Source organism: Rhinolophus sinicus, chromosome 14 (assembly GCF_057876585.1).
Source record: "Rhinolophus sinicus isolate RSI-liver-muscle chromosome 14, RSI-T2T, whole genome shotgun sequence".
Lineage (NCBI taxonomy): Eukaryota > Metazoa > Chordata > Mammalia > Chiroptera > Rhinolophidae > Rhinolophus > Rhinolophus sinicus.
The window spans coordinates 145,125,870-145,137,911 of NC_142514.1; the positions used below are offsets into that span (position 1 = coordinate 145,125,870).

The following is a 12,042-nucleotide window of genomic DNA, read 5'->3' on the forward strand; positions in this document are numbered from 1 at the left end:
TACGTAGCAGTCGCAACCCTGTATTAACCAACACACAACTTAGAGATTGCCTTATGTGCTCATGGAGCGAGAGTCGTTCTTGTTGCCATGGGGGTTTATGATTTTGAAATCCATGAGGTTTATGATTTTGCCTGCAGGAGCTGCTAAGTCGCACATCTCTTGAGACTCAGAAGCTCGATCTGATGACTGAAGTGTCTGAGCTGAAGCTCAAGCTGGTTGGCATGGAGAAGGAGCAGAGAGAGCAGGAGGAGAAGCAGAGAAAAGCAGAGGTGAGTGTGATACACCAAACTCCAGGAGGACCCGTACTGTCTGGAGCTCAGACCAGGGAAAACTATCCTAATGTGGGCTCAGACTATCTGATCAACCCCGAGCCTGGCAGTCGCTGGGTGCCAGAAACTTCTGTGCACTAGAGATGCAATGATCTGTTAATACCAAGTTATCAGGTTTTGCTGTAGCTGCAAATTTCAGCAATGCCCAAACCACCCAGTTTTGGCTGTAAGGCTTTATCCTTCCTAAAGCTGCTGACAAGGGTAAAAAGGGAAGCAGTAGTGGGGAAGGATCAGACAAGATGTGGAGGGACACAAGATGTCTCCTGTGAAAGCCAAGGTAGTGACCACATACTGGGATGAAGTCAGCTGCCCAGTAGGCCACAGTCACTATATCCAAGGAGTCTGATGTGCATTTCACTGACCCAGATGCAGACCTTAGGTTTTGTGTTTCTTTTCTCCTGAGGGGACATATGGGTCGGCCCATGCATAGGCCTTCTCTGAAGAGAATGTTTTCCTGGGTTTGTTTTTGTTTTTTTCCAGGCTCCATATGCCATTGACTAGACTAGACCATGCTAGACTCCATTTTTGAATAAACATTTAGAGGATTTTAGGCTCCAAGCTCCTTCATTTGAGAGAGAACATCCTGTTTTAACGTTGATAATATCGTCTGTGTGTTTCTACGTACCAGTCCCTGGCCACGTGAGCTGTGGAAGGAAGATGTGGAAGGAAGAGAGGCTTTAGGTTTAGAAACACCGTGGCTCAATTACTGACTAACTGCTTAACAGCTTTATGGACTTCAACAAGTTAGCTCCTTAATCTCTCTGCAATTCAATTTCTTTATCTGTAAAATGGATAGCTGTGTGAAGTCCAAATAAAATCACAAAAATAAAATCCCTCTCATAGTCTCCAGTATTTTGTAGGGAGTCAGTCTATCTTCACCCCCTTCTTCCATTTAGGCATCCCCCAAATCTACAGATGGATATTGTTCCTTGCTATTAAGTGCCAATGTTGTTGTACACTGAAACCTGTCATAATTCTGTTTGCTGGGTAAACACTGGTGCTTGAGACACTTCTAATATGTGGGGGCATATTCCTTGTATTGCTTTTGAGAACAAGCTCATTAGTAAGAACAGTTGCCAAAAGACGTTCTCTCCATTAAGCTGAGGACAGTATCTTCTAGTGATTAAGAGTACAGGCTTCTGAATCAGATCTCCTGACTGGAATCCAAGCTCAGCCACTCAGCAGCTTTGTGATGTTAGGCAAGTAATTTAACCTCCCAAACCTCTATTTCTTCTTCTGTAAAATGGAGGTAACAGTATGTACTTCTTATTTCTTGGGTTGTTCTGAGTAGGGAATGAGGTAATGTCCACCCAGCCCTTAGCAGAGTGCTGGACACATAGTAATAGCCAGTTTTTATCGATCACTTATTGATCATGTTAGAAATGCTAGAAATGGAAATGTAGACTTAAATACATTATTTATAGATGGCAAAGGTCACACAGACTGAAAGCTAACTGTATGAAGGGTTAGTTGAATAGACTATTTCTTAATTGTTCACAGAGAAGCAATTGAATTTTCTCCAGGTTTAGAGTTAATTTTACCAACGTTTCAAGATGTGTGATTACATGTGAATATACAGTAGGGCTTTGGGGCAACAATTCAATAGATTCTGTGAGAAGGCTTAGTGTCAGAAACTCAACTCAAAACCACATAATTCTTTTCTTTTTTTTTTTTTTTTTTTAAGGTGGGAGTGTTATTAGGTCACACAACTCAAAGAGTCCAGGGTTTAAAAATCCAATAGTACTGGATCCAGGTGACCTCACAATGTCATTAGAGACCAGTCTTAGTTGATCATTTGGCTCTAATTTAGCCTTATTCTCAGGAAGGCTCTCCCCAGGTGGTGACGGAGATGGCCATCAGCAACTCTACCAGCCTGGCAACCCCTGCAGAGAGAGAGATTCTCTTTCTCAGAGGTTCCAGAGAAAGCCCCAGGATTGTGTCTTATTGGGCCAATTTGGGTCACATGCCGGATTCGAAACCAGCCACTGTCGGGAGCGTGTATCCACGCATGGGTTTGTGCGCCAGAGTCAGTCCATCCTGGGAGCACGCAGCGTTAGTACCAAGCCGGGGTAGCTCAGTTCCTTTCTAGGGAAGACCGAAAGGAAGGAGAGTTCTCACTTCTGGGCCAGGGATAGCTAAAGCAGTCATTTTACTGTTTGCTTTACTTCGTTCTTTTCTGCAGGATTGTTTTTCAATCTGAGTTTTTTGTTTTTGTTTTACATTAGGCTATTCATTTCTGAGGCGACATAGACCCTGAGTTACTGGCACCAGTCCTATCTGATAACAGCCCTTCCCAGTTGCTCGTACAAACATTAGGTTTCCACGTGGAGGAATTTTTTAGGCTGTTCAAACCCGTGATAGTTCAAACAGCCACATGACCTGAAACATAATTTCTCATTCTTGTAATTGGACATAATCTTTGCTGGTATGCCCAGAACCTCCACTACTGTTGGTAACTGTCTGCAGTATGAGAGGCATAAAGAGGCTTAAAAAGACCTGAAGAGTGCTGCTGAAGCTGAGCTATTGTCATCTACATGAAGATGTTTATTTGAGTGAGACATTTAGCTCGCTGAGGTTACCAGAGGTCGTAGTTTCACGAGTAAAAGGAATGCTGCTTTCCATCCTGTACTGCCGCTGTTTTTTCCAGTGACTGTGTTTAGCCTAAGGCCTGATTACTTGTGGTTTGGAAAAGGCAGGGACTTTTTTTTTTTTTTCAGGTAGCCAGATCTGTAGTAAACTTCCTCCATGCCGCTCAGGCTTTAATCCTCAAATTCCATTTTATGTTTCAATGGAAAAAAAGGAAAAAAGAAAGGATGCTATTGATGAGAGCATTGCAGACTGCTCTTTCTGTCTGGTTCTGATTTCACCCTAAGCTAGTATCCTGCTGTCTGCAGTTGTGGAAGTCATTACAGAAAGTTGTCTGTAAAGCCTGAGGACTGAGGGCAGGTTTCTTGTCAAGTGGAGAGAACACTAACAACCAGCCTTGCTCAGGAGTTGGTCGGTAGTGGCCTAAATGAGAGGTGGGCGATTACTGAGTTTCCTATATTTATTTTTTCTTTTTCTTTTTTTTTTTAAATTAAACTTTATTGGGATGACAAATATTTACTTTTTCTTATTAGCCTTTTGCCGTGGTTCTGGGTCATTTTGGGGAACCTATGTTTGGATCAATTAGATTTGCTCCTGAAAAGCAGGACTGCAAAAGAATGACTAACATGGAAAGTAAACACCAGAATTAGGAGAATGGAACATGAAAGAAAGAGATCCAGAAGCAAAGGAAAAACCCCTGTGTGATTCACCATGTCAAAGCCATGTCCCTCAGAGGGATCTTCCTTAGAGAAGGGAGGCTGGCTTCCTTAAGCATTGGGGGTGCAAAGAGGCCTGTCACTGAATTCCTTGTGGGGCCCAAAGGATTTTGCGAGGAGCAGCCTATGGAGAGGGGGCAGGGATCCAGCATGTTCTGGGAAGTGAAGTCAGCCTTACTGATCAGGGATATGCAGAAGCATGAAGAAAATTAGAAAGAAGCTTGAGGATTTCCTGGCAGAAAGTGGAATATCTAACAGCACAAGTGGTGGTGTCATTCCTTCTTTCTTTCTATGGTTAGGACCTTGGAAGGGAGGGATTCTGGTTTCTGGACTGGGCAACCAGATGATGGACTTGGAGTACAGAGCAAGGGCTGGGAAGATTGAGTTTGCTCAGAGAAGAGCTGGCCTGACTAGGAGAGTTTTATTATTCTTGTTTTTATTTTATGTTGTGTGTTTACTTATTTTTATTAGCATAGAAAATGTTCTCCACCAATTCGAAACTCAAGAGTTCAAGAGGTATATACAACAAAAAGTCTCCTTCCATGCCTGTCCCTCAGCCAGCAGTCAGGAACCAATGTTATCAGTTGTTTCTTAACTTTCCAGTTATTTTATGCATGGACAAGCAAATTATTTGGATATCTGTCTATACCTACCTATAAATATATACACACACATTTTCTCCTCATTAAGAAAACTTATTCATATTTATGTCTGCATATTCCACTATCTGCCTGTGCCCTGATTTATTTAACCAGTTCTCTTTTGATGGACATTTGTTTCCAAGTATTTGCTATTACAAATAATGCTTGTACATGTATGAGGATATTGACGTGGAATTGATGTGTCAAAGTGTACATGCACATGAAATTTTGACAGATATTTCCAAACTGCCCTATAGAGAGGTTATAGTCTCACCTGTGATGCCTAAGAGTGCCAGGACAGTATTACACAGAGCAGGAAGGAAGAGGGAGAGAAAGAACAATTGTGAACAGGTTTAACAGGTAGGATGGGGTGGGAAAAACTATGATTATGGTAGGTACCCATAGTTTCACAAAGAAAAGAACCATAAAAAAGAACTTGGATAGTTGGCAAAGCAGGAGTAAATGAGCTGAGATTACACCACAGAACAACAATTAGAACCTCATAAATGTCACTTGGACTTAATGATATGGGACCCAAGAAAGGAACACAGGTTTCAAAGGCTCTACCCTATGGAAGAGACACAGACCTATTAAAAGAGGAGATGGCCTAGCCCTGGAGATAAAGAATTATAAAAGTAAGTTGAAATACCACATCTGAGGATAGATAGACTGTAAAGCAACAACACCACGTGGATATGGAGAATTAAAGAAGAGTGTCCCAGCAGGGTTGGGGTATATACCACACGGTCACACTGAGCAGAGGAGGGTCATATACAGATCTCCAGACTGATTGAGGCCCACAAGGGGCAATGATGGAAGGGAGTAGCAATTTGGATACCTCCTAAAAATCTCCTCCAGCTAAACACTTAAGTATTTGAAAGGTTGGCTTTTGGTCCCTTCCCCTGCCCCCCACCTCTTGTTTATAGTTTCCACCCAGCGGGTAGAGAAAGAAACTGGAAAAACTGCCACTGCAACTCTAATGTTGAAGCAAAGGGAGAAACTAGTTTATGAGTAAAACTGATGAGCACCTTGAGAGACCATGGTCATTGTTATTTGAGAGTTCATGACAGGAGGAAGGGGAAAACTAGGCATAGACAGACATGCACTGTAGACTTTGGCAAATCGTAACTTTGAAAGTTCAGAAGTAAAATAGAAGATGACTCAAGAATATTGAACTACTTAAAAATAATATAGTCTGATAGCACCATCTCTCAAATAACACCCATTAAAAAGAAAAAGCTTAACAGTACTTTGAGAGAAACTAGTTTTCAAAGGGGCTTGTACGACAGATAGAAAGAACAAACAAAAGTGCACCTGCGTGAACGCGTCAGGAAGGGCAAACCCCAAGCAAAAGGACAATGCTGAGGAGAATAGGAAAACTTTTTGTTAAACGTTATCTTCTCAATAAGATCAAAGAAAGAATGGGATTGATGCCACTGATGCCTCTGGTAAGTGCCGAGTGCTTAGGACAGCAAGCCTAGCTGCTTGCTGTGAGCGAACGTTGGGTAATTAGGGAACTCAAGTGTTAAAAAACTGGAAGTAAACCATTTTGTTCTCCTCCTCCTCCTCTTCCTCCTTCAAAATGACTGAGAAAGTTAGATGGGTTCTATACCATTCAGTCTATGGAGTTTGGGCTCAACCTAGGATGGTTTGTGAGAAGCTAGAAGACAAGGTCGGGATCCGTGTCCAGTCAGAGTTACGTCAGATTGACTTCATTGGCTTGGCTGCAAACGTGTCTTGTAGTCGTGGAGCTGGCAAATCAGTGAGACATGACAAAAACATTGCTCGGGATAGTCTTGTGGATACGATAGAGGAATACAGGACGAAAGTGAAAATAGGTCTGTTAGTACCCAAATGATAATGCATACTAAGTACCTAACGACTACCTCTCGAAGGATTTTTCCATAGAGGGTTACAGTACTCTGCCCTTAGCCCTTCTGCCTGTTTAGCATTTTTAGTCCATAATTTGGGTGCTGATGTAGAAGGCCTTGAAGTTGTGATGACAGGAATCCAAAGAAAAAGTAAGTGGATCAGTTGACAATGGAATTCATAAAAACCTACGCAGACTGGAGTGATTGATAGGTTGGCAGAAAAAGAGTAAAAGGTCAGAAGAACCTTAATAGTGCAACATCACTGAGGGTGAGGCGTGACACACTTCAAGAGGGAGCCAGGCGCTTGCGGGCAGAGAACGTGCTGTGGATTTGGCCAGGAGGAGGGCACTGAGGAAGAGTGGTGCCCTTCTATGGTGGAGGCGGAGCTTGTCTACCTGGAGAGCGGGGCCAGGGAATGGGGTGAAAACCAGGGACAGCAGGTCTAGACTCCTCACTGGAGAAGTTCGACAATGAAGGGAACAAGAGGCGAGAGAGGGCAGTGGTGTTCTGGAAACTTATATAAGAGAAGAGCAGGCCTGAAGATAGGCAGGGCCAGTGGGCTAGGAGAGGCTAAAGATTCTGGAGCAGGGTACCCAATAAGGTGGGCATACTGGGGGTATGAGCCGCTGGGCTTTTGTTGTCAGCAATCAGTGTCACATGGGCCTTAACTGTGTCCCATGACCAGTAGGTATTTTCTATTGTTCTCCCAGTTTCTCTTGCTCATCTCTTATGGATCAAACACTTGATGGCACAAGAAGAAGCAGTGGGGGAAGTGAACTCTCATTTATTGAATGCCTCCCTGTGCCAGGCACTATGCCAAGTGCTTTACCTAAGTCTCACTTGATTTAATCCTCCCAACCACCCGATGAGGTAGTGAGACCCTCATTCTACAAATTTGAAATCTAAGGTTGGTAAAGTTTCATAACTCACCCAATTCACATGGGAAAAAAGGTGACAGACTGGCCTTAAACCCAGGTATGTCAAGTACGAAGCCTGTGCACGTTTCACTGCGTCATACTGCCCTTTGTCGTAGCTTAGCCCCACTGGTAGCAGGCATAACTCGCCAGCCTTCCTCCTGCCCCGGGGCTCTTGGTTAGAGGATTAGAAATTAAAAACAACAAACAGTTCCATGCTAATTGATTTCCATCCTCAGCTGCGTCCTCCCCCTCCTTGGTATTGCTCATCTCCACTCCTAACTTTCCTCTTCTGATGCCTCCCAGTGACTACTGTGAATCTGTATCCCTTTTTGCTTTACTGTGTCCTTTGAGCAGGCAGCCTTGCCACCTCCTCTACAGAGCAGATCAGGGCCATTGGGGAGGCTCTCCCTCAACTTCCTATTTCTCATCTAGAAACCCACCTGGACTCCCAGCCCCATTGGGCTTAGCTAAGCCCCCCACTTCGGGCTGCTGATTCCAGCTCCTCTTCCTCCCTCTGTAATTCCTCCTCCTCCAGTATCTTGGTCCTCAAAGGTAGTGCTAGGGACCTACCTGCTAAATGATGAAAGTTCCAAAAGACTTTGAAACTTCTCAGAAGAAAAAGCATGAAGAAACTGAAGGTAGACATCTTTTTCCTATTTAGTATCCCCCAGTGATGCCAAGTCCAAGAACAGCAGAGACAGAGCGAGACTGTGACTCCGAGTGGCAGAGGCCAGTCAGGCAGGAATCCTCTGCCCTTGTTAGGCATCTGAGCTAAGGTAGCAAAGGGTTCAGAACCCAGGGGAAGATGGAGCAAAGGCCAAGTCAGAGCCCAGTGTCTGCACTGGGACTGTAGATGAGACCTCAGAGGGCAGATATTGTCCAGCCCATTGGTCCGTGGCCCATGAGGGTTCAGGGACCAGCCACAGTGAAGCTGCGTGAACTTCTGGAGTCCAGAGCACTTACTCAGGCCCACGAGGGTCACCTTGAGCTTTCAACCCAATTCTCTGGTCTCCAAAGAGAAATAACTTGTTGGGCAGATGACCCTGGGGGAAGACAACCTGGGGATGTCTGTGGGCTAAATCAGGTGAGCTAGTTCAAGGGGGGCGTGGCTGGGAGGCCAGGGGCCTGCTTGTATCAGAGGTGACTGCACTGCAGCTCTCCCAGTAGAAATGGCATTACCAGAGAGAAGAGCAGGCTGGCATAGGGGCCTTACCCCAGTGCCCCTTCAGCCCGAAAGTGCCACCCAGGCCATCAGTTTTCCTTCTACATTGGAAAAGGAGATTTACAAAACAATAAGATATGGGCTAGGAGCTTTTCTTCTTTTAGACAATATTGTCACTATTGGGGATGGACAACCCCTTTCTAACATGACTGGGCAGTTCCTATGGTGCCAGTGGGCAGACCTTTCAGTACCAGGTGCCAGTCTTAGAATATCAGTAAAGATGGGCAGAGTGGGCCAAGCAGTTTATTTGACCCCCGCCCCTCCACACACACACACACACACACACCCTGTTCTACTCTATTGCCAACTGTCTCCTTAAACCTCTACCCCTGACTATGGGCTGTTCATAGTTTCCCCCAACCTCTGGGTTCCTTACCGCCACAAGTGGCACCATCATCTGTACCTCAGGTCGTGACTCTATCTCCTTTACTCCCGCACCCAGACAAGGGGTCTAGGAGGTGGCTACTTGACATCCCATCCCTTCCTCTTGACCCAGGCAGAATTAGTTACTCACTGCTCCCTGAAAGCCCTGTGTGTGGTTTTCTTGGCTATAAGTGCTTCCACCGTGCTGTGATTGTTATTTTGTATGTCTCTTCCCACTCACCTGTGAGGGGCATTGGTTACTGTGGCCTTGGGTCTTTGTAGAGTGACAGTAAATGTCTATGGAGCAGATAAAGGAAAGCCTAGGAGAGCTACTAGTGAAAGGGATCCAGAATTGGGCAGGTGTGAATTCCAAGGGTTGCAGGTGTTTTTCAGTTGCCATAAAAAGCCAAATGCTCTTGAGGCTAGAGAGGAGTCAGGTTTGGAGTGGGAAGTGAAGGAGTAAGGTTTGGTATAGAGGGTGTGAGAGAGACTTTAGGGTTGGGGACATATTAGCATGCATGAGTGTGGTGTGTGCCGTGTGTCACCTGTGCATGGTTTGGGGGGAGCTGGCATGTGAAGCATTGGCATATGCATAAAGTGGATGTGTCCATATGTGTGCCTGTCTCTGCTGTTGCTAGGCTCCGTGCCTCAGATGTTGACATGCCAGGATGGCACCAAGGAGCTGTGGGGGGGTTCAAACTGTGAGACAGGCCTGAAGATGGGGCAGGCCTCAGGGAAAATGTCATGTCTTTTGGTTCCTGTGAAGAAAGCAGAGGGTTGCAGGCAGTGAGCGCTGGGTGCCGCCTGTTGCTCCCCCTCTGCATGATTCCTTCTGTGCTGCTCTCTTAAGAAATCCAGTGTCTGAGAGCTGACTGACCTTGGGTGCTTTTTCTCCTTTCTCTTCCTTCCTACAGTCGGTTCTGAATGTGATCAGTGAGCTGCAGGAGCAGATGTGTAGGCTGCAGCTGGACATCCACAGGCAGATTCAAGAGCGTCTCTTACTCAGTAGGGACCACCCTGAGGAGGTGGCAGCCGGTGACGGTGTGACTGAGACCCAGGCCTGCAGCCAGGACTGTGCCCATTGGGAGGGGTCATCTGTAGGAACCACACTTAAGTATTTCAGAGCATGTGTGTGGGGGGCGTTTCACTGCTGGACGGGCCGGGCTTTCTCCTAACCAGAACAGAGTGCAGTGGATTAACAGGGATCTGTTGTTATCTCTGGGCAGAGCTTGAGACTCACTCACCCCCCTCGGGACGTGAGCTGAGCAGGTGAGGCCAACCCTCGGACAGGTGCTGGCACTCAACTCCCCCAGGGCTGGGAATGAGGTGTGTCTGGTGTGCTGAGTGACGGGGCATTTGTGCAAAAGGAAGCCTCAGGATTCCCCTTCCCAAGTACAATTCAGATACTGATTCTTGCTCCTGGACTGAAATTTCATCTCCTGTGGTTTAAAAAAAAGCATCATGAAAGAATCCTTTCAAGTTTATTTTTAAGGAGGTTTATCCCCAGTGAAAAAATACAAGTTTCCATTTTCTATAGCGATTAAGTCATCAACTGAATTGCCAGAAAAATTCCCCCACATAACCACATTAGAGGGATTTAGTGACTTCTGGGGATATATCTGACCTGGATTCTGGACTTGGCCCCTCATACTGGAATAGCCAGGTCCTGTGTGGCCTCCTGAGGCCGGGTGATGGCAGCTGCACAGAGACGATACTGCACCTCCAAGGCCCACTGTCAGAGGACTTGGAAACCCCAGGGAAGGTCAAGGTCACAGTAGTCGGGAGCACTGCATGCGGTCGATCTCAGCTTTGTAGGAAGTTACCATATTCAACTACGGAACGTGTTGAAATCTCTACCCAGACTTAGGCATTAGGGAGGCATTCAGTAGGGAAGATTTTCTCTTACATTAAAGGATATGGGGGGAAAAATGAGAGCCAAGATACAAGTGCAGATTTAGATAGGGAAGCCCTGAGGGTGTTGGGGCGTGCCCCACGTTGAGTAGGTTACCCCAGAAAGGCTTCTAAAGAAGTTATAATTTGCACCAGTGTTTATAGCCAATGATGGGCAACAAATAGCTTAGAACGAGGTGAATGTGCTAACGAGGCCCCTAAGGTAAGAGGTGATTCTGACGCTTACAGGGAGGCCTTAAGGCCCAGTGGGCAGGGCCAGTGTTCAAACTCGGGATTTGCAGGAGGCTACGATGGAAAAATGCAAAGTGATCCTACTATGTGCACATGCAACAGTGGCCACATTGTGCAGCAGACAGCTTTGATGCTCTCTCAGCTGGAGATCATCATGCTCTGTGTCCCCATCGTGGCAGCCCCTCAGGCAGTAACCTGCACACTTGTGTTCTGCCATCAGCAGGCCTGGTGCCCCCTCAGGCAGGGCCAGAAATGTTCTCAGAAAATGATTATGGATCGGCTGCAAGCCACAACAGGCCGAGAAGTTGAATGCTGCAGATCAGGGATGCAATAACCTTCTCTTGGAAGACATTTTTTTAAAAAAACATTTTTATTAAATTTATTGGGGTGACATTGGTTAGTAAAATTATATAAGTTTAAAAGGGTATCAACAAATGCTCACCTCCACTATAAGAAAATTAATAAATTACCCTGCCAAATTCAAGTTTAAGCAGCGTAACTTTCTGGTGAATTGTCTCAGAATGCAAAGCACTCCGGGCCAGTTAAAGGATGACTTGAATTTCATCTGTTCATTCATCAAGAAATAATTCATACCTACTATGTGCCAGAGGTTAGCAAAACTCCTCATGGAGTGCGTAGTTTAGGAGAACTAGCCATTAGTAATCATACCACTAAATGTTTAAAGCAGACACACAGGGTGCCTCGGGAGAGTATGGCAGGGGCACCTGATAAAGTGTGGAGGTTGGGAGAGTTTTGCTAAGGGAGGCCTGAAGGTGGGCAGGAGTTAACCTGGCAAATAGTTCCAGACAGAGGGAATGGCACGTGTGAAGGCCCATGTCAGAAGGAGAAACTAAGTAGTATTCCTTGTGACTGGAGGCTACCCAGGGGCAGGCAGGGCGCTGGGGCAGGCCAGCCTGTGCTGGTCATGGGTTACAATGTACGAGCTTTGAGGGGAGTGCCGGGATCAGATTTGTGTTTTCATTCTATTGTTCCCCCGGATGTCATGGGGGTCAGTGGATTCAAGAAAAGTGACAGAGGAGCAGCCGATGAAGAGGCTGTGCAGGCTGCCAGCAATCGATTTGCTAGGCCAGAGTAGTGGTGTAGAGTTGGAGAGAATGAGAGATTCAGTTTGTGTCTGAGAGGTAGAGTTAACAAGGCTTGGGGGTGAGTTACATATGTGTGGGGGAAAGGGGGAGGCGATACCAAAGATGGATCCCAGGTTCTGCACAGGTGATTGGGTGGATAGAGCTGCCAT

General features: G+C 45.9%; 1 protein-coding gene across 15 annotated transcripts in view; it reads left to right on the top strand.

Annotated features, from left to right (window-relative positions):
• The window catches only part of PPFIBP2 (PPFIB scaffold protein 2), a 133,808-nt gene that overhangs the window by 81,339 nt on the left and 40,427 nt on the right, over positions 1 to 12,042 (top strand). For 10 of the 15 annotated variants that reach the window (XM_019728175.3, XM_019728190.3, XM_088791624.1 and 7 more), the window contains 2 exons: positions 138 to 269; positions 9,560 to 9,742. In XM_019728175.3, the coding sequence (XP_019583734.3) occupies positions 138 to 269; positions 9,560 to 9,742 (315 nt within the window). The remainder of the gene's footprint in view (positions 1 to 137; positions 270 to 9,559; positions 9,743 to 12,042) is intronic. The other 5 variants (XM_019728216.3, XM_019728223.3, XM_088791625.1 and 2 more) reach the window with 1 other exon arrangement.